Raw genomic sequence first — 23,429 nt, 5'->3', positions numbered from 1 at the left:
TTCAACATTTGATAATAATAATAATAAATGTTCCTTGAGCAGCAAATCAGCATATTAGAATGATTTCTGAAGGATCGTGAGACTGGAGTAATGATGCTGACAATTCAGCTTTGCATCACAGGAATAAATTACATTTTAAAACATGAAAATAGAAAGAAAATCTTTAAAATTCCAATAGTATTTCTCAATATTACAGTTTTTACTGTATTTTTTTATCAGAATGAATACCCATTTGAGAAGTCGAAAAGACTAAGGTAGGACAAGCCAAATTCACCATTTTTATTTTTCATAGAATGCTAATTTTTAATAGCAGATAATACTTATCTAACATATCCATGTCTCACTACATAAAACATTCTTTTTTGTGCGATTGGTGCTTCTAATGTTGTTTTTTTAAAGCCAAAGCGTACCGTATTTGTGGAATGTGCCAGTGTGAGGTGTGATGTGAAGCAGTGATGTGGACAAGTGTCAGAGACGGAGAACAGCGTCTCCCACTTACGCTGGCGTGATTTGCACTTTCATCGCTTCCTCTGTCCTCCTGCTTGTCCGTCTCCAGCTAGTCAATTAAAAGAATGAGAGAGCTGTCAGCGAGTAATACGTCATAGGCTCACACTCACTCACACACACACACACACACACTGTTCACATGGGGAAACTAAAGGACGCGGGACAGACCGCTGGGCAGGAAGTGGAATCGCAGGCCTGACACGGCGAGAGTTGAAGGTCAGGTTTGCAATGGATTTCTCTAAATGCCAAATAAGCAGCAAAGCTCCAAAGTATTTGTCCTGCTCAATGAAACTCTAATGAAGCACAGCTTAATCGCAGAGTGAAGGAAGCCATTTCAAGCCGCTCTGCTGAGATTAGTAACGCAACCTGATGCTTACGGAATATTTAGTGGCATTTGCCAAGGCAAGAATCACTATTGATATTGCTCATGCAGCATGCTTTATGGTTAGGGATTTGAACAAACCCCAAATCCATATATTAAACTTTGGATTATCACCATCTGGGCTACATACATGAAATATATCTCAAATCACGTGGCTTGTCGAGGAGAGGCGTGTTATTACTTTTCTAAGTGATTTGATTTTCGTCTAGCTACAGTATGATAAAAAAGGTGAACAAATCCCATGAAAGGCCTAAGCCATATCTAGATAGCAGAATATTATAGACTTCTTCTTGTGGCAGCATACAGAGCGCCCTGGGGGGCACCCGAATATAATAAAAAAATCATGAAAATATTGGCTGGCCAGCGGCAAGTTTTAGAGGGGCAAGCACCGATTACATTTTCTTCATGAAATGTAAATTGTTCGTATTATAAAGCAGAAAGCTTCAGTTCTAAAATCTGATTAGATAAATCACATTCAAAGCTGTGATTGCACATTAGTTGACTTCTATATTCATATAGTTCTATATATATATATAAAAAAAAATAAGCTAAGAAACTACAGTAGTGGCCAAAAGTGATGTCAGGAGAGGATATTTGTTTTTAATGACCCTAAATGAAAACCATCAAAATACAAGGAAATATTATATATATATATATATTTTTTTGAAATATTTTAAATATGAGGGAAGAACAAAACAATAAACTTGGTGAAGGTATTTATCTGACAAAATCATTTGGCAAAAAAGGCAAACTAAAGCTACAGGTTTAATTTTGCTATGCAAAAAGCTCAAAGAAAAAAGCATGCATTGACTACAACATAATCAGTTATGAATATTTAGTTAGCACTATTTTTTATTTTGCATGTGTTCATACACTGTAAAACATTATATGATAAATAAGTTGACAATATATGTTTTTACACTGCTTTAATTTATCATAATAAGTTAAGCAATTTTCAACCTTTTTTTTTACAAGTTATAAAAGATTAAACACAAGTTTTAAGGCAGTTGAATGTAATGTAAGTTGAAATGACTTGTACATCTAAGATGATTGTACTTAAAAATGTTACTTTTTTATGCCTGTACAATTTGGTATGTTTCATTGCGCCATCACAAATAAAACAATTGACTCCAAGTACAACTACCCTATATGCTTAAAAAATCTTTAATAATATTTGAATAAAGGGTGTAGGTGTCAATTTTCCTAGGCTGGATATCACTTTTGGCCACTGATTTTCCATTGCATTGTTCAAAGAATAATTGAATTTGATTCTTGTAATTAATAAAATATTTATTAATTACTAAAATGTAAATAAATAATAAATGAATAAACAAATAATTTAACCATTAATAATACATGAATATTTACTGAACATTTGCGTCTTTCATCATACTACTGTTAAGTAAAAGGCCTGCTTTTTAATGCAGTGAGCTGATTTGGGACGGCACACAAAACTCTACGACAGATATTCTAGGAAAAATATTAATGAAGTTTATCACAGTAAGAGACGGAAGAGCAAACACTGAGACACACACACACGTACAGGCTGATGAATGACATGCGCAACACATTCATCTAGCAGAAAACAATAAACTGCTCTCGCAACCGATGGGCACAGATCTATAGGAGGAATGGCTGCGTTAAAATTGATTTTCATTTCTTCCATTAATGAGTCTGTCTCAGGTGATTCATCAATGCACATGCTGATGCCTTGAACTCTCCTTCAGCATGGATCAGTGGTGCCGAGATAAATTCCACTGCAGAGTGCCAATCAAACCAGACTCACTGCTGCACCCCATGCAGACAGTTCTCCTTCTCTTCCCGCTTTGAATCATAAGTAGCCGACCAACCATTTCTAAAATGATTAGTCTTGGAGGTGATAAAACCCAAACTTAACCTAAAATGATCCGCTCCACGGTACCAGATAAGAAAAACTGAGATAACAACATCTGTCTGTACAAGATAACAGGCTATCAAATTTTGGGCGTGCATCGTTTAGCCTTCTCAAATTGCCGTTACCTTTTGGAAGTTAAATTTGAAACTCAATATGATTTAAAATGTCACCTTTTCTAAGTTTCATACATGAATGAACAGTTTTTAACTCATTCGTTGGGAACGGTCCCCTAAGCAACACAGTCATCAGGTTCCCCTGAATAAGAGCTCTGTTGAAGACAGTGGCGGTGACACACGGTTAATTGAAAGCGGCTTGTTGTAGCCGCTGGTGTGGCGTGTTGGCTGGCGCTGCAGAGGTGCCATTAGTTTTCATTAGCGTCTGCTGCTGCTGTTGCAGGGAACACGTCCGCTGATCGTACTGAAGACCTTTAAGAGGACCCATTGTTTCGCATTTTCGGCACAAATGTTTAGGAAAAAACGGCAGAAGATTACAGATTCCACTTGCTCATCAACACGAGTGCTATATGTGAATGGTGCGGAGTTGCAAGATTTTGCCAGGAGAACTAGAGTTCCCTCACTTCAAGATTGTGTGATAACGCACAATTCATGAGCATAACACATCAATTTGACACGCATGTCAGCATAAATTCATCGATAATTACATACAGTGTTAATAGACAATTAACAGTCAGAGATGGCAAATGGCAAAATGTTAATGAAAAGAAAACTTTTAAAATGTAAATGTTAATGAACATTACTTATGGACAGGTTCAGCACAAGTATGAGGACGACAAGAAATCCACTGAAAAACATTCACCGAAAAAATCCTTTCAAGAGGACCTATTATGCTTTTTGAGGTTTTCAACCATCTTTAGTGTGTACTGTTGCTGTTTGAGAATGAAAAAGGACTGCAAAGTTACAAAGTCACTCCAAAGGGAGTTATTCTCTATATCAGTAAGTGCTATTTCTGAACTCCTTAAACTTTAAATAATAGGCTCTATGCACGAACGCTGCTGACGTATTTCCGGTATAATCTCAGCCCGCGTCTTTACTTCCGCATAGCGTGTTCTATAGCAAAGTGTACTAGCGGCAAAACTTTAATAAAACAAATTTCTACGATTTTAGAAACTGATTCGCTAGTCGGATTTCGCATGATATGAGAGAATAGGCTACTCACCCTCAAAGTTGTCGAAATATATAATTTAAAGCCCTTCTCTTTCTTACTCTTATGTGTGACAGCTAACTGCCTCACAATATTGTTAACATCATTCACGTTAACCGCTGGAAGTTCTTGTAAACAGCGAGTGTAATGTGCCATTATCTCCACCTAATGCAAAAACGGCTTGCGACGCAGCACCGGATGTAACTGGGCGGGCTGAGACAAAACGCGGAAGCGATCGTGCATAGAGCCTATTATTTCAATAATTTACTTTTAATTAAACATCATAACTGGATCATTGCCATCAAATCTCTGAAATAATGCCTCTAATGTTTATGCGTTAACATGAAGGAATTCAAATGGCGGCTTTCTTGTAAACAAGCGAGTTCTAATGCAAGAATTGCACACTGTTTTCCTTTGTTTCAAACGCCGAGCTCATGTTATCTTAATTAGAGCGCAGGGAATCATATATTCTCGGCCTGATCTGATTCCCTGGAGAGCGTTCAGCAGGACAGACTCATTAATACTCGCTTGTCCTCAAACTGACAGCCATCTCATCTCCTCTCGTCATCGTCCTCTTCCTCCTCATCAGACAGAACACACCAAATCCAGACAGAGTTAAAGAACAAAGACGCGACAGGAGCCCAGACAGAGACAGACATCTGTTACTCACGGGCAGAGCGTGTGATGTGGGGAAAGCTTGAATCCGATCTTTCAGACTCTGGATCTGGCTCTCGAGCTGTTGTTTGTCCTCAGAGTTCTTCTCCAGCTCCATCTCTCTCTGTTTCAGATCCTCACGAAGCTTGAGCAGTTGCTAGAGAAACGGCACAAAGGAAAATCGACGACATTAAAAACACATAACGAGAGACGAGCTTTATAAGAAGCTCAAAAGGCCTGACACTGCACGCAGATAAGATCATCAGTATTTAAAGAGAACAAACGCTGTGCACAATCGCTTTGATGGCAGTTCGGGCTGCTTCATTAAACTGAATGTTAGGAGGTGTGAATATCTATGGCTCTTGTTCTAAACCTAGCGAGCCACCTGCTGTACCTGTCCCAATAGGTCAAGATTTGGCTGGTTAGCATGGACCAGTTAGTTCCTGCTGGTTTATGTAGTAACTGAACCCCAAAAAGCACTGACAGCCGCATTGCAGCCGTGCATTCAGATTTTTATTGTAAGCAACATATGTAAGCAGTGCCCTTTTTTTTTTTTTTTTTTTCAGGGCTCTTAAAAGCGTGAAATGCATTTTCAAGGTCTGCTGCCTTTGACATCACAGCTCATGATACTGTAGGTGCAAGCAGGATCCAATCACTCAATAAGTACCAAATGAGATTTAACACTGGGCCTTGGTGTACGGAGTCCCACACATGACATCCGGGAAAAATAATAATAAATACATTCAAATAAATAAATAAATATATATATATACACACACAGTAAATTATAACGAATTAAGAGATTATTCTCTCGTTTTAACCAATTATTACAACGTGGCTACGATTTAGTACATCGAGTAAACAAATTATATTGTGCGCATGATTTACTTGAAACGAGGGAATGAATTAGTAAAACCTGCTGATGTATTAGCAAGGTATACATGAGGTATATAATGATATACATGTTTTTCCTGCATGTCATGTAAACAATACAGAGTTACTTGCCAGTTGGCCAGTGTGGAACTGCAACATTACATTATTCAATTCAATGTGTTTCTTGCCGTTTCTTTGTATTTTTTAAAATTTTATTTAACCTTTATTTAACCAGGAAGTCCCTTGAGACTGAAATCTCTTTTCCGAGGGAGACCTGGCCAAGACGGCACACCAGTTACAATTTAAATACAAATACAACATAGTCAAAAACAAACAAACAAGCATCACACATAAAAGAAAAGAAAAGGTCACATATGGCAGTTACATTTTTGAGTTATATGGCATTTTAACATGGCCTTAAATTCATTTAATGGGACTAGATCAAGACGGACTAGATCAATTATTTGTAAATTTTACCAGGAATTTTTAAATTGAAATTAAAATGGTTAAAAAGTAAATCCTAAACCAAATGTGTATGATACATATAAGATTTCAAGTACTTCTGGGAGGTCCTGTGCCAAGTTGCCAACCGAGCAAATGCTTTTTGAGATGAATTGGAATGCTAATGGATAGATAGACCCATGTATTACGTATACGTCCTTGACCTAGACAGCATACAATGCCCAAATATGCTGTCTTAAGAATGCTCCTATGTTTTGAGACGTCTTGCTATCAAATAATTCAATCTCAGAAGTTATGACTGTGTTGAATATGGCTTTATTTGATTACCTCTAGCTCATAAAGACATTTCAACAATATGCACCAGATATGACAGCTGTTCCCCGACCTCCAGAGGTGCTGTGCCAGTGATATTTGGACGGTGTGCATTTCAGTCAGAGACGAGTAAATATATTTTGTGCCTTGAGGATGTTTGTATGTCTGTAGCGGCTCAGGTGAGGGACTGATTAAATCCAAAGCTGGATATACATACAGGCTCTGTGCTGCCAGAGGCCAATCTCAGTGGAGAAGTGTGTGTGTGTGTGTGTGTGTGTGTGTGTGTGTCAACCGAATCTATATTAAAATGTACAGTGAGGGAAATACGTATTCAACACGCAATTCTTTTTAAGGGGTGGTTGATTATGATTTCACTTTCCTAACTTTAGTTAGTGTGTAATGTTGCTCTTTGAGCATAAAAAAAGTTACAACACTCAAAGTTCAAAGCAAAGGAAGATATTTGCTTTTAAAGAAATCGTTTTTTAAGAACTACAACAAACGGCTGGTAGGGACTACACAACATTTCTTCCGGGTTAGTGACATCACTAACCCGGAAATGTACATAAACCCCGCCCCCGGGAACACACAAGCAGTGTTGAGAAGAGGAAGAGTTGTTGTAGTAGAGCACATTTGTGAGTCTGCTCAAGCTGTCGCATCCGTCTTTTAACATGCAATACACTACGTAACACAAATGCAATAGCATGCACCCGTTCCCACACCAGCGATTTTATAGATTATCATGACAGATTATGGTAATTGAAGATAGCTAACTCCAAATCAGCAACATAAATGAATCAACTAACCATTCAGAAACGTCCTGCTGCATTCTACATGTTGTCACTTCTTCTTGAGTCTCTCCATCATTTTACGACTCCAGTTTAATCATAAAAGGCAGAACAGTTTCTGACATTTTAGTGCTTGTCTGCGTGAGGTAGCTAATCGCAGCTGCTACCACACACACACACACACACACACAAGCTGTCGAAGCTCCGCCCTCTGTTCCGGGAGCAGCAGCTCATTTGCATTTAAAGGGACACACATGAAACGATGCGTTTTTACTTACCCTCAAAAAGGGACAATTTTAACACACTGTAAAAAATAATCTGTGGGGTATTTTGAGCTAAATTTCACATACACACTCTGGGGACAACAGAGACTTATTTTACATATTGTAAAGAGGGGCATTATACAACCCCTTTAAACACCGTTCCAATGCAGCAATTGACATGAAACTTTAACCAGGCATTGGTTTTAACTCAAGAAATCTACACAGATTAAGAAATCATATATCACAATCCATAAATCAAGTAATATTTAATAAAGTGGAATGAAAGAGAGAAAAAGCATTGAACACACTAAGAAAAAGCAGTACACCAAGGCAAGGCAGCAGCTGATTTTACTAAGTACTTAGATTTAGAATCAGCTGGGGATAGTGTATGTTCGGTTAGAAAAAGGCAAGTATACAAACATCTCATGTTGGGTAGAGGCAAACAGCTCTACATAAGTTGCGCCTCATAACAACGACACTGGTTCCAGATGGATTTCACAACTCCTAAATGTTCCTACAAGCACTGGGGCTATTATCCACAAGTGGAGGGAACATCACTCCACCATCAACCAGCCACACACAGGGCCCTGTTTTAAGGATCTCAGCGCACGGCACAAGTGCACTTAGAGCGTGTCCGAATCCACTTTTGCTAGTTTAACGACGGGAAAAATGGTCGGCGCGCCTGGCGCATGGTCTAAAAGGGTTGTCTCTATTAATGAGTAATGGGTGTGTTTTGGGCGTAACGTGCAATAAACCAATCAGAGTCTCATCTCCCATTCCCTTTAAAAGCCAGTTGCGCTCGCGCCATGGCGGATTCGCTATTTAGGCTAAATGGAATTTGCTAGAAGACATCTACGGGACAAAGTTTACGCGCGTTGTGGACCCACCTATAGGCAATCAGGATGATAAGGATGAGACACGGGTGGACCTTCCAGCAGAACAATGATCCAATACATACTGCAAAGGTTCCAGAGGAAGAAAACAAAGTTGTTGGAATGGCCCAGTCAATCACCGGACTTAAACCCAACAGAGCATTTGTGGAAGGAACTGAAGATCAAGATTCACAAGAGAACCCACCGGAATATTCAAGATTTAAAGACAGTCTGTTTAGAAGAATGGACCAAAATCCCACCTGAGCACTGTGAGCGATTCATTTGTTCATACAGGAAGCATCTTGAAGCTGACATTGCAAATAAAGGCTTTTCAACCAAGTATTCAATACAATTTCAGTTAGTGTGCTAAATACTTTTACTTATTTTACTTCATTACACACAACTTTTTTTATGGATTGTAATATTATGATTTCTTTATATGTGTAGATTTCTAAAATTAATACCAATGCCTGGTAAAATGTCATGTAAATTGTTCCATTGGAACTGTGTTGTTGAACTGTGTTGTTCAATTCAACATGTCAAAAAAAAAAAAAGTTGACGTGTTGAATACTTATTTCCCCCACTGTATAATGTAGTGATTCAGTAGTGTTAATTTATTAATAAAAGTCGTGGAGAAGTGTTAACAAAAAGTTTCTGTGCTCCTGTTTCTGTGTGTGCGCAGCACGATCTCCGATCTCAAAGTCAGTGTGTGTGCTTCAATGAAAGCAGCGCATTGATAAAGAAGGTGATTAAACTGACTTGGACATGTGCATTACATTAAATGGTTTTATTGCACATCTTTCAGCCAATCAGAATCGATTAATCAGAGAGAGCATGGTATAATTCACAATATTACGTTTTTTTTTTTTTTTTTACTGCATTTATGATAAAATAAATGCTGCTCTGGTTAGCATAAGGGACTTCTTTCAAAAAACTCCTGACCCAAAACTTTTAAATGCTAGTCTATGTAACAAAATGTAATGTAATTTAATTGAGTGTAATGTTTTTTTTTGTTTCTTTTTTTTTTAAAGAGCGAAATAGACATTTCTGAATAGAATTAATGGTAAAATGGTAAAAATTGATTATGTAACGTGTTACCCATAGACTGTAAAAAAAGATGGACGACGCCCCTTCGCTCTCTTCCATTGGTCAGAAGTGAAGCCGCCAGTGTCCCGATATGGCGCTGACATCTTGGAACTTGAGTCTGCGCAGAAGCGATTTCGGGACCAGACCTGCGCAGTATGAGCAGGAAGTAAAGCCGCGAAATCAAGGCCCCGCCCCCACTCTCGCTGAATCAATCACAAGAACACGCTCCTGCACTTTTTTAAAATTATTTATAGAAATTTAGATATTACATTTAAAGCTCCAATCTCCTCAGTCCTCCGAAGATCCCGAAAAAAAGCCTGTTGGTGCTTCAGTGACTACTTCGCTCAGAGAACCTGTCAATCACAGCTGTCAATCATGACGTCACCACCACCGCATCAAATAACTAACTAAAAACAAACTTATTTTAAAAACAAACTCTTGAAATTACATCAGTGTGATAAAAACTACAGTAAATGGCAGAAACCATATTTGGAAAAACGATATTTGAAGTGTAATTTAATTGTTTAGTTGGTCTCACGTACCGTTGAATAACATGGGGAGGCGGGGTTTATGACCTATACTAGGACCGCCCACCGGGGGGGGGGGGGCGATCGAGACGTTTTAGCTTCACTTTTCAGGGCTTGTGCGGCACGCTTGGTGTTACCCCAAACCCTGTTTCTAAGCATGTTAATTTGTTGACAAACCTAATAAGGCAGAAGCCACGAGGTGCTCCAGACTGCTCAGATTTCTCATTACCGTTCCTGCTCAGCATTCAGACGCCAGGAGCTATCTGAGCTACATAAACTGTGGTGATGTAACCTTTTTGTTTGACTTCATGCCCTGCTCATCATGAATAAATCAGTCCGAGGGTGAGTTTAACACGCTCTGAGTGCAGGACCGAAAACATCTCAGCAGCCTCGCCTGCCATTTGAAAGTGATTCAACTCTGAGCAATGGCCTACACTGTTCACTTCATGTGACAGAATAACATGCTGTCTTCACAGGCTCAGATCAGTGAACACTCCCGTTTCGAACTCGAACAAATCGCTCAGCATACGGCTCATATGTGACCCGTGCAGCGAATTCATCTCATGGCACAGCAACGTTCAATATGCAGAATTCCATTAGGGCTCATTAGCAGAAAGCACACACCTTTAAAGTGAGACAAACGCCCCTCTCAGTCTCCTTCATGGCTTAATAATGGCAAGGTCAAAGTAATGTGAAACATCTGTATGTGCTGGGCTTATAGGACTAGAATGAGGGTGACCAGGATTCTTTGATGGATACAGTAATGAGTGTGTACAGAAATAGATGGACCACGGAACAGATTGAACCCTGACCACTCGAGTTTGTATTGCGTGAATGCACGGTTTGAGAAAACAAATGTGGCTAAAAATCACCATCAAATCTCTAGGTTACTCCGGGTGGAAAAGAACAATGAAGAACAGAGGATGATAGCGGGAGACTGTTCTAAAAATAGCACCTGTCCCTGAGAGAAGATAAAATAACGTTTGGTAATAGAGATGAAAGTGCTTGATGGGTGGGACACGTCTACAGTTTGTGCCTATGTGGGCAGACAACATTTCCATGATTCCACATGTTCAACATCTCTTGTGTTTATTATTTTGTGTGTGAGTGTTTGTGAGAGATGCTCTGTAGAAATTAAGCGTTTCGGCTCAGGACTCCCTGTGGTTTAACTGCTCTAAAAATTCTCACGCTCAACAACACCATATTAACTGAGTGAGAAAACAGTAGGTGTGTGAGACTGTAAACACACACTCGATGAGTGACGGTTCAATGGACCACCCCATGCCGCTTTTTGAAACGACACGTTTTTGGTTCCCGATCTTAACTGTGCCACATCCCCGACAGGCATCTGCCCATGTCTTCAAAAACCTCCAGCAGCTCTGCGAGAAGTTCAACACTACAAATATCATTTTGTTATTCAGTATTTTTGTCATTTTCCAGTGAAAATATCTAAACAACCATGTGCCAGTGGCATACGGAAAAAAACAAACAAACTGTAACTTAACACATTCTATAAAAACGCAAGACTTAAAGTCGTGATGTAATGAAAATAGAGACAGATCTTTTCTTCTGTATTGTGATGTACATCCAAGTGAAATGGATTATCGGCGGGGAACTTGGTTTTATGCATCGGTTGTTTATTGGATGGAGGCAGATCTAAATAGGAGATTGGAGTCAACTGTAACAAAGGGACGAAATGGTTGGAAACACAAAATATATATATATTTTTTAACGGCTAAATATGCATGGATGAATAGTTTATAATACGATCAAAAGCGATAAAAAAAAAAAAGGTGCAATTATTTTTTATGCCGACTTAAATATCATCATAACAATAATAATAATCATAATAATATAAACTAATAACATCAAATAAATGTACTTTACTAAGGATTTTGACACATTTTAACTGGAACCAAGACAAAAACACTGCTTAAGAAAATGAGTTTTTTGCCGTATACCTTGTTCAGTGTGTGTGTGTACCTTCTGCATGCCCTGCAGAGCCTGCTGCAGGAAGCTGAGCTGCTGCTGGCGGGTGGTGTCCTCCTCGCTGCGCTGGGGCTGCGCTTTACCCTGCTCCTGTTTCAAAAGCTCCACCTCGTTCCTGTAGGCATCCAGCTGACACCGCAGACTGTCGTTCTCCTCTTTCAAAGCCTCCACCTGAGCCAGCGGCCCTGGGAGGCCAGAGAGAGAGATGGAGAGATATTAAAAATGACAATTCCATTGGTGACAGGAAAGGGAAATAAGCAGAGAGGCACACAAGCGAAGGCGGCAGGGGTGAAAAACAATGACGTAACAGAAAAAGAAGAGGCACACATTAAGAGTCGTGTGCAGAGTAATAATTCACGGGGTGGTGAGGCCTGGTAAGGGTAAAATGAAAGATACGGCAGAAGAAAACAGTGTTCCTCAAAAGCTGCTTAGAGAATTCTTCTGATGGACTGAGATGAAAGGACCCTCAGTCCCACTGCTGCGTTCCTTTTGCTTTCAGAGGCTAATTAGAGAGGATTAAATGGAGAGAAAGTGTATTACTTAATGCTTGACTTAATGTACCATGGGCATTGTTATCAAATGGCTGTAATTAAAACGGACGCAAAAGGGTTCTTCACACCGAGGCATTCCGTCATTCAGCCGTCTCTTAACAAGTCGATGATCAGAGACGCCACCTCTGCGCCGTTTCTAGTGGGAAGAGATAACGGGATTAGAGCGAGAAGCGTGTCTCTCTCAGATTGGGCAGGGAGAGGGAGGAACAGCTGACTGCCTGATCGCGAGGCTCTTTGGTTATGCGTCTCTGAAGATGGAGACGATGAACGATTGAGTGACGTGGGTGGAAGATAAGGGAAGCCAGGTTAAGCTAGGAACACCATCGGAAGTCTGCGGGTAAACGCAATGTCACCTGTCCCAAAACCTACCTAGGCTGCATTTTAAGTGGCACAAAAGGTAGCCAGCCAATTTAAAGGAATCCCAGAATTCCATGCAACAAGCAATCCAAGATGGCGTATACGAGTAAAATATACTTGTATTTCATTCAGGACTGAAAAGTATTGATCAAATATAGTTCATTATAGTTATTTTCACAGTATTTGTGTGTGTTTTGTATTTCTTATGCTTAGAGTATCACATTAGATGCATCTCGATTCATATTCTAGCACACAACTTTTTGCCGATTTGTAGCATAAATAGAGAAGTGTGTTATCACTGAAAAGATGATGCACTTAATTAACTGAAAATTAATTAATTCATTACACAAAGTGTAACTAAATAACTACATGGTTGAGTACATAGTGCATAGCATACATACATAGTGTATAGTACATAATTTAGGACACAAATAAAGTGTGGAATGTTGGACATTTTATGCACTCAAAAGCTGCAGGTTTAATTATGTAGAGGTCGGGCGGAGCTATCATACTCTGATGTTGAATGACAAAATAATCGTATCAAATTCATACTAGAGAGTTGAGTACGTAGTGCATAGTGTATAGTGCATCATTTGGGACTATTTTTAAGCTCAGCAACATGCTAACATCAAACTCTATAGGGGTGGTAAAATTTACCATTGTTCAGTGAATTTCCGCAGGCAAAATTCAGACATTTCAATAGGAACCCATGCGATCTGGAATTTTGCGTGATAGCGAAAGTTTTCCCCACACAGATTTTGCAATGGGTTCAAGCTGGTCAAGCAAATTCGCCATGCTGACCAACAGAAAGTTTGCTTTGAAAGTGACTTCTCTGTGAGCTATTCTTCATACATCACTCTACTGACAACAGATCATTTTGCTTGCAAAATTTCGCCAATGTTACGCACCATATTGGAATCAATTTCTTTAGAGCATTGAGCGTTATTTCTGTGGCGTTGTGAATTTCTGCATATGTAAAGCATTTTAATGAATCACTTTATGACATTGTGGTTAAGGTGGCGCCTTTGGAGCCCTTCACATTCTTGTGTTTTGCCCGTGTCTTTTTTTTATCAGTTGTCTATTTACACATTTAGCAGCATAAGCTTAATATTTTCAAAATGCTATGTGACACTAAGGGTAGTTCGCCTTTGAAAAATGTGTCTTGAGACCCCTGAAGCTTGCAGAATGGCCACTCCGTTGCGCTAGACTGAGCACAATGCAATGGCAATTCACACGGGACGTAAGTACGCATCCTTTATGAAGGTAGCTGCCAAGTTATAGATTCTGTGTTTTGTCTGGAAACATGTTTGGTGTGAATTAGAGGAGAAAGAACTAAAGAGACAGAGAACAAGAGCGAGAGAGATATAGAGACACAGACAGAGAGAGAGAGAGAGGAAAGCAAGCAGTTTTTATCGATTCGTCTCATCAAGCTGCTGCCCTCAGAAACAGTCCGGTTCACCTTCCGCAACATGGCAGGCAGATCTATCGACCTGTGCTGCCCAGGGGTGCTGACAGCAAAGAAAGCAGCACCCGTTTGCACACTGCACTATAGCTATTGTCAGAGGACACTTGCCCGTTACCAATGATTAACTCTGGGGGGAAATAAAAGCAAACATATTGGTTTGCACTGAAGACTGGGTTGTTAATATGGCTAGAATTCACACAGAGGTTAGCATGAGCCACTCCCCCTTTTCACTGCGGTTGCTCGTCTTCCTGGCAGGTATGAAATATTTGTTTTCATTAACGAGGAGGCTGTTGAATTACCTCCTTCATTAACCGTGTGGATCTCCTGCCCTTTTCTATCTTGTGACATCCTTTCAAATATCTGACAACCCACTGACAGTGATTGTTATCATAGTTTTCTAATAACTAAGGTCGCAGATGAGAAGACGTGCGAATCAAACCTGGTAAATGTATGATTTCATTTGCATATATTTGCATACTAATGAGGGTCTCTGTTACACAGGAGAATCTCTAATATTTATGTTAAAATTTCACGAGTTAAGTGCCACATATGAGGGGCCAATAAGGGCCTTTAAATTTACTGTAAAGAGGGTGCACGTGTGAGCCAAGTAGTCTCAAGATGCCAAAAAAAGACACTGGAATCCCACAGTGATCTGTTTATGCTATCCCATGATTCTGTCCTGAGCAGGATCTCTAATAGCAGTTTTTTTTTTTTTTTTTTTTTTTGACAAGCAGGACCTAAAATGAGCTGGAAGTGCAGCTGGTAGACACATGCTCTGCTCAATACCACCACATTTAGGAAACCACATGGGGTAATGGGAGTAGGAATACAAAAATTACACTTTTCCGCCACGATTGATTCGGCTGCCTACAGACAGATTTGATTTCATTCAGTGAAATCATCAAAGTAACATGCTGGAGCTGGAATGGTGGACTAGTGGTTTAAAAACATGGTTCAACACATTGAGCCGTAGTGCTTATGAGGGTGGCGCGAGTTTAAATCCAGCTTGCAATATTCCTTCTTTCTGTTCCCCTTTCCTTTGTCCCATCTCTCAAAAGAGACCATCTACTTTGATCAGTGTCCCACCTTAAACTTTTCCCTAGTCTGACATTCAACTCACCCTGGTAGCTAAGGTTGGGGATTGAAAATGTAGAAAAGAATCGTACACGACTCATAAATGAATCTCAAACTCAGAATGTCTTAATCAATCAGAGAAGCTACTGCATTAATCTAACTCATTCCAAGGCAATCCATTTTTTTCATTTTAGAAATACATATAAAAAGGAAATAAAATAAATACAATAATAAAAACAAACAAACAAACAAACAAACAAACAAACAAACATAAACTGACATAAAAAAGCCATAAGTACTAAATAAAGTGTTAATGGAATAATTCAATTTCTTTACAATTCCCAGTCCTGGTTTTGTTGGGAAAAAAGGCCACATACAGTAATTGATATTTATGTCTAAAACGGTTTCTGATACAAAAAGATTATAAAACACTTTCAGGTCTCACAGGGAAGGGAAATTATATGAGCTTCATTAGTTCCTGAGAGAATGTTTATAGAAAAAAGCTGGATAAAAGTGCCAGTTACACACAGTCTGAATCCAGATATATGTCAAGGATCATTAAACAGCCAGAGCCTTCCATGAAGCTGGAGTCCTTATTTCCCGTCTTCATTTATTCTGTGAAAATTAGCTGGTTATTCTATCTGCAAATGTGTCAGCACTGTGTGACCCAGGAAAAGGTTCCACTTAAAACTGACAAATCACCAGTGGATTCAATCTGTATGCAGTGGGTGCTCAGAAACCTCTTTAAAAGAATGAGGAAGAACTGTTTATACTGTTTATATTGGGAAAAATCCCCATCTTTTGCTTACAGACTGTCAATCTGGAACAGTGCATACCTGAATCATCCGAATCTTTGCTATCCGGGGCGTCTTCCATGTCATCATCCGACATCTCCATTTCCTCCTCCCTCCGAATTCCCATCAGCTCTTCATTGTGGATGTTTCTGATCTCCTGTGAACGAGAGGAACTGAGTCTTTAATCCCAGTCGCTGCTGGATGATCTCTCACACTTTGATTAACACATGAAATTCATGAGCCGGAAACGTAATAAGCCATTCGATCAGATTGTAAAAAAAGAGATCATACTCGTAAAAAGCAATACAAGCAGGTGGCGCTGCTCCGGCGTTATCGATGCAGAGAGACACCTGATGTTGGCTGACCTTGTCTCTGTACGCAGTCAAACAGGGACTCTTAATGTGTTATAATGGCTGCCAGCGGAGCTTCAACGTGGCAGGAAGGGATTGCACAGCCACCACAGATCGGCAGGGCCAAGCAGGGGCAGATGAAGCAGATGTCTGGGTATGTTGGCTCTCCTGATGGGGGAGCTCTCCGGCTAATGAGCCATGTGCACAGCAAAGAGATAGGGCTGTGCAAAGACACAACATGACCGCCACAGGGAGAGAGGCTTACTGCCTGACAACAAACAAAAGGCCCAGCATAAACATTGCCATCTGTCTAGCACAGCAACACATGATCTCGCTGAGAATTACAGAGGTCGAGCAGGTAGCGCTAAAGCAAACAGGCCCATCTGCCCAATCAAGAGAGGGATAGATGACATTGTGCTACCGCAAGAAGACAACTATCTTTTCAGATTTAGACTTTTCCCCAATCTGTAACACAGGAAGTCTTGCCCGCAATATAAATTGGCTGTGATTGAACTCTCAGCAAATGCTTGGAATAACAATCAGCCTAAAGTGAGGAGAACCCTCTGTACTGACTGGACATTTCTGTTTAAAAACCAACACTTACCGAATCTTTGTATACGCATGCAAGACACGGCCGGGAAAACTTGCAGGGGAGCTCAAGAAAATGAGGATGAAATTCTGCTAAGCCTGAATGTACCTCTGGGTCAACAACTCATCCGAAAACGCCATCTTACCATCACATTTACAAGAGAAGGGCAGTGAGGGTCCAAACAGCTCCAAGGGTGAGAGAAGCAGAGTAAACATAGTTTAATGGTGTGTCACCTATTACCTATCACTTACTGTCACCTGCTCCAGATATACCTAACCACATTCCGGACCGAAGAAACCTCTTCCTACAACGAATAATGTTTAAATGCCACTAATGGGCTCGGTTAGAACATAAACATGTCGATTGTGAGGTTCAGAGGGTTGTGAAAGCGTGGCATATCCCTGAAGCCCTGCATTGTCATACTAGAGGGATTTCAACAGTGTTTGACGTCAGCTCTTCTCAATATATAATGTAAAAGGTAAGAGAGGCCTGGTAACTCCCTTTTTTCCTCAAATGAGGCATCACCCCACTATGACAGCATCGAGAGCTTCCTGTCACAGCCACGGTGAAGCTGAAAGCACAATGCCAGCCCGGGAGCGAGAAGAGGCTCATATCTGAGGATAAACATTTCCAACTTAAGTAGTCAGAGAAAAGGTATAATAAGGAAGGATTGGGGGATGAAAACTGGAGGTGAGGACTACATCAGCTTCTAGAAATGATCAAGGCTTTTTATGGTTGTTGCATAACCTTTTTTTGTCGTCTGATGGTAGAAATAAAAGAGGTGAAATGAGAGGAATTCAATAAAAGAGAGAGCTCAATAAGGACGCAATTACCGCAGCATTAATAAGCTCTTTTCACAGATGAAGAACAGAGTAAGTTCTAAAAGAACGCAATATGTAACTTTCATTTGGAGACAAATCAAATGTCATTTAACATTTTAAACAAGGCAGTCAATCAAGGACTCAGAGTTCATGAAGTTAACAAAGAACTAACTGGCAATAATAGCAAATTGTCTTCACAATGGGCAGGAAATGAATGGACGTGCAATATTTCTGAAGGAAAAATCTAGTTCCGATACATTTTTGCTCATCTGAACATGGGAAAAAGAAATTAAGATGTGTATCAGAAATGAATGAAATCAAATGGATTATAACTTCAATTTTTAGAAATTATGCAACATAGTGCATATTTTAAACACCTACCTTGAACCTTGAGGAGACTCTTTTGGCATTTACAGTACCTGCATCTTAAAGCTGTTCCAATGGCTTCAAGTAAACATAAAACAACATTTGAAACCCTTCCATAGTAAAACTATGGGTAGATTACTACCCTCCTCCAACACACACTTTAAGAAGGCTGAAGGTCAAATTTACCCACTAGAGCACCTTTATGCATCTTGCTTTTTTTAATCATTTGGCATTTGCTATTATAAAGGCAAACATTTTTTTTTCTTTTAAGGCACAATATATAAAAAAATACAATTCTGATTTCATTTTGACTTTATAGTCATGATAATTAATTACTGTAAGTTTCTAGGAACTTGTTTTTAAGACACATGGACAGTCCAGTCCTCGGTTGATTTCACACTCATTATTTGCTGAGCAGTTCTCAGCTATATTAGATACAAACAATACCAGCCCTCTGATCCACGTAAAATGGTGTTTTAATGCTGCTTGGTGCTAATTAGACACCAGATTGGGTTTTTGTACACTAATAATGAGAGAGATGTCTTAAAACTTACCTAATGACCACAGAAAACAGAGGAAAGAGACAGAATAAACACCTCAACATTATAACTCATTAATTAGCTTATCTGTCTCAAGCTTCTAGCGATCGAGAATAAATATTTTTCTTTTGTATTGAGCTTTGGGGGTTTTAGAGGACCAATGATTCAAGATACTGGTATTTCTATTGCTTCTATCAGGAAAGATTTAAATGTTACCTGCCGGTTGTGAACCGCTGAAATCTCAGTCAGACTTGGGTCAAATATTACTACCGGAGAGAGCTGAGCAGTTAAGACTATCCTACAGGTACCATTAGCATTCAACTCAAAATAAAACGTGGACTTCATAATAGTTCAAGTACACATGGGGAGCTTGCAGGGAAGGGGAAATGGACAGGGGGAATGGGAAAAACTAATATCTGAAAGAAACATTCTGCATAATTAATTGTGAAGATGTGAAGCATGAATACATTCACTTAGAGAAATGAAAACACCAACCTCTGCTTGCTTTCGCCACATGTCCAGGTTCTTGCGTTGGGCTTTGGAGAAATGGTCCCATGCCTTTTGTTTGGTAGCAGCGTGGAATACAGACACAATCTGCTCAACTGTGGCAGGGGATGCAGGGGCCAGTATGGGCGTCCAAAGAAAGAAAGAGAGAGAGGGGCGATTGGGAAGGTGCAGAGGAGTGAAAAAATTTGTGTCAGGTTGGAAGGAAGTGATGTTCTTTTCCCCTACCCCCCTCTATAAAGCACAAACACTGAGCTGGGGTGGACTGGTGTAGCTACAGGGATGAGATCTGAATGAGATCAAATTTCTGAAAAATCATGTTAAAGGGTTAGTTTCCCCAAAAATGAAAATTCTCTCATCATTTACTCACCCTCATGCCATTCCAAACCTGTATGACTTTTTTTTTCTTCTTTTGTGGAACACAAAATATATTTTGAAGAACGTTGGGGTCAAACAACATTGGACCCCATTGACTTGCATTGTACAGTATGAAACACTGAGACTTCTCAAAATATCTTCTTATGTTTTCCACAGAAAAAAAGGGTGAGAAAAAGACAGAATTTGTATTTATAGGTGAACTATTCCTTTAACTGCTGTGGCAACTATGAACTTCTGTTGAATGTAGTACAACTGCAGCTGGAACATTCTGCCTAACATCTCCTTTCTATTGAAGAAATAAAATCTAGGTATTGAATGACATGAGAGTGAATAAATAATGACAGATTTTAGACTCTCTTGGGAAGATCAAACCGTTGAATCGCGAAATCCTTCGCTTTACCTGAGAACAACTGTTCCATCTCATGTTTCTTCTTTCTCAATTACCACAACACACCTCTCACCTTCATCGACTCTAATGGTCTGATAGTCTCCTGTATTTTAAGAGTATATCAACTGATAATGAGATGAATGTTTCATCTACGGCAGCCTGGACTCATTACTTCAGTGTGTATAGATTAGAGAGGACGTCTCACTTATGTAAACTCATTAAAGAAAACCTTCCAGAAATAGTAATCTGTTCAGAATTAAGAGACAAGGCAGTCAATCAACTATTTTGTGGGGCGTGAGTGCTTCGGATGTTAGAGATACATGGCAGTAATTTCCTGTGAGAATGTAGAACAGGAGAAAGACGCAGGACGGAAGGGGAACAGCTGCTGAGAAGCACAGCTGCTAATAGTATGCGCTGCTCTGACACCTCTGACATAAACTCTGTTTCAAAATCTAGCAAGCTGCCAACCTAGGTGGCGTTTCAAGATAACATAGGTATGCTAAAGGCATGAAGGTTGAACCAAAAAGAAACACTGAAACACATTCTTTTGTGGCCTAAATCTAAGGCAGCATCACACGTATCCTTAACAAATCATCCAAGATGGTGAGTGACAAGAATAAAATATCGATTATAAACATATACTCTCGTAGAATGATTTCTGAAGGATCATGTGACTGAAGAGTGGAGTAATGATGCCAAAAATTCTGCTTTGCATCACAGGAATAAATTACATTTAAAAATATATTCAAATAGAAAACAAAAATATTTCACAATATTACTGTTTTTACTGTATTTTTGATCCAAGAAATGCAGTCTTGGTGAGCATAAAACATTTTTTAAAAAAGTAACTATTTCAAACTTTAGAATGGTAGTGTATGTTGTTGGGTTTTTTTTTTTGCAATTAGTTTTGGACTAAAAAGTTATCAAAATTGGAATCAAAAGTTTCTGTGACACATTAAATGTCCCAAATCATTCACTTAAGAGATTCCGTTTTAGTTATATTGCATGAAGTTCTTTAATTTTACCATCCCTCGTGTCACTGGAAATCACCAACTCTCATTGACTGAACACATGACTTCAGGGCTAACGCTTCCTTTTACAGTCCTGGTACCCATGTACATACTATGTACTTATTATAGTAATTACAATTACTGGGTAATAACTAGGTACTAACCCTGAACCTACCCCTAACCCATGTACTTACCTTATATTAGCCAGTACTTTCTAGGTAAGTACACTGAATACATTCACTTAGAGAAATGAAAACACCAACCTCTGCTTGCTTTCGCCACATGTCCAGGTTCTTGCGTTGGGCTTTGGAGAAATGGTCCCATGCCTTTTGTTTGGTAGCAGCGTGGAATACAGACACAATCTGCTCAACTGTGGCAGGGGATGCAGGGGCCAGTATGGGCGTCCAAAGAAAGAAAGAGAGAGAGGGGCGATTGGGAAGGTGCAGAGGAGTGAAAAAATTTGTGTCAGGTTGGAAGGAAGTGATGTTCTTTTCCCCTACCCCCCTCTATAAAGCACAAACACTGAGCTGGGGTGGACTGGTGTAGCTACAGGGATGAGATCTGAATGAGATCAAATTTCTGAAAAATCATGTTAAAGGGTTAGTTTCCCCAAAAATGAAAATTCTCTCATCATTTACTCACCCTCATGCCATTCCAAACCTGTATGACTTTTTTTTTCTTCTTTTGTGGAACACAAAATATATTTTGAAGAACGTTGGGGTCAAACAACATTGGACCCCATTGACTTGCATTGTACAGTATGAAACACTGAGACTTCTCAAAATATCTTCTTATGTTTTCCACAGAAAAAAAGGGTGAGAAAAAGACAGAATTTGTATTTATAGGTGAACTATTCCTTTAACTGCTGTGGCAACTATGAACTTCTGTTGAATGTAGTACAACTGCAGCTGGAACATTCTGCCTAACATCTCCTTTCTATTGAAGAAATAAAATCTAGGTATTGAATGACATGAGAGTGAATAAATAATGACAGATTTTAGACTCTCTTGGGAAGATCAAACCGTTGAATCGCGAAATCCTTCGCTTTACCTGAGAACAACTGTTCCATCTCATGTTTCTTCTTTCTCAATTACCACAACACACCTCTCACCTTCATCGACTCTAATGGTCTGATAGTCTCCTGTATTTTAAGAGTATATCAACTGATAATGAGATGAATGTTTCATCTACGGCAGCCTGGACTCATTACTTCAGTGTGTATAGATTAGAGAGGACGTCTCACTTATGTAAACTCATTAAAGAAAACCTTCCAGAAATAGTAATCTGTTCAGAATTAAGAGACAAGGCAGTCAATCAACTATTTTGTGGGGCGTGAGTGCTTCGGATGTTAGAGATACATGGCAGTAATTTCCTGTGAGAATGTAGAACAGGAGAAAGACGCAGGACGGAAGGGGAACAGCTGCTGAGAAGCACAGCTGCTAATAGTATGCGCTGCTCTGACACCTCTGACATAAACTCTGTTTCAAAATCTAGCAAGCTGCCAACCTAGGTGGCGTTTCAAGATAACATAGGTATGCTAAAGGCATGAAGGTTGAACCAAAAAGAAACACTGAAACACATTCTTTTGTGGCCTAAATCTAAGGCAGCATCACACGTATCCTTAACAAATCATCCAAGATGGTGAGTGACAAGAATAAAATATCGATTATAAACATATACTCTCGTAGAATGATTTCTGAAGGATCATGTGACTGAAGAGTGGAGTAATGATGCCAAAAATTCTGCTTTGCATCACAGGAATAAATTACATTTAAAAATATATTCAAATAGAAAACAAAAATATTTCACAATATTACTGTTTTTACTGTATTTTTGATCCAAGAAATGCAGTCTTGGTGAGCATAAAACATTTTTTAAAAAAGTAACTATTTCAAACTTTAGAATGGTAGTGTATGTTGTTGGGTTTTTTTTTTTGCAATTAGTTTTGGACTAAAAAGTTATCAAAATTGGAATCAAAAGTTTCTGTGACACATTAAATGTCCCAAATCATTCACTTAAGAGATTCCGTTTTAGTTATATTGCATGAAGTTCTTTAATTTTACCATCCCTCGTGTCACTGGAAATCACCAACTCTCATTGACTGAACACATGACTTCAGGGCTAACGCTTCCTTTTACAGTCCTGGTACCCATGTACATACTATGTACTTATTATAGTAATTACAATTACTGGGTAATAACTAGGTACTAACCCTGAACCTACCCCTAACCCATGTACTTACCTTATATTAGCCAGTACTTTCTAGGTAAGTACACTGTAAGTACACGTAAGTACTGTACTGTAAAAGGTGTGAGAGGCTCTTTAGAAGGAAATAGCAGACATGGGGACTTGTGACTTGGTGACTTGGACTCGAGTCGATTTTTATGACTTGTGACTTGACTTGACATAAAATGAAATACTTGAGACTTGACTCGGACTTCGAAGTTAAAGACTCGGGACTTGACTTGACTTGAGA

The 23,429-nt window shown here is 39.3% G+C and overlaps 1 protein-coding gene across 1 annotated transcript in view; it reads right to left on the bottom strand.

Annotated features, from left to right (window-relative positions):
• The window catches only part of enox2 (ecto-NOX disulfide-thiol exchanger 2), a 301,696-nt gene that overhangs the window by 12,871 nt on the left and 265,396 nt on the right, over positions 1-23,429 (bottom strand). Inside the window, exons 9-13 of the mRNA XM_056250293.1 lie at positions 21,217-21,323; positions 16,051-16,165; positions 11,762-11,952; positions 4,615-4,755; positions 500-556 (exon numbers count right to left, since the gene is read on the bottom strand). Coding sequence (XP_056106268.1) covers positions 500-556; positions 4,615-4,755; positions 11,762-11,952; positions 16,051-16,165; positions 21,217-21,323 — 611 coding nt within the window. The remainder of the gene's footprint in view (positions 1-499; positions 557-4,614; positions 4,756-11,761; positions 11,953-16,050; positions 16,166-21,216; positions 21,324-23,429) is intronic.

The sequence above is a fragment of the Rhinichthys klamathensis genome, unplaced genomic scaffold (assembly GCF_029890125.1).
Source record: "Rhinichthys klamathensis goyatoka isolate OS25496 unplaced genomic scaffold, OSU_Roscu_1.1 h1tg000068l_1, whole genome shotgun sequence".
In the NCBI taxonomy this organism is placed as follows: Eukaryota; Metazoa; Chordata; class Actinopteri; order Cypriniformes; family Leuciscidae; genus Rhinichthys; species Rhinichthys klamathensis.
This window is presented reverse-complemented; position numbering and strand designations above follow the sequence as displayed.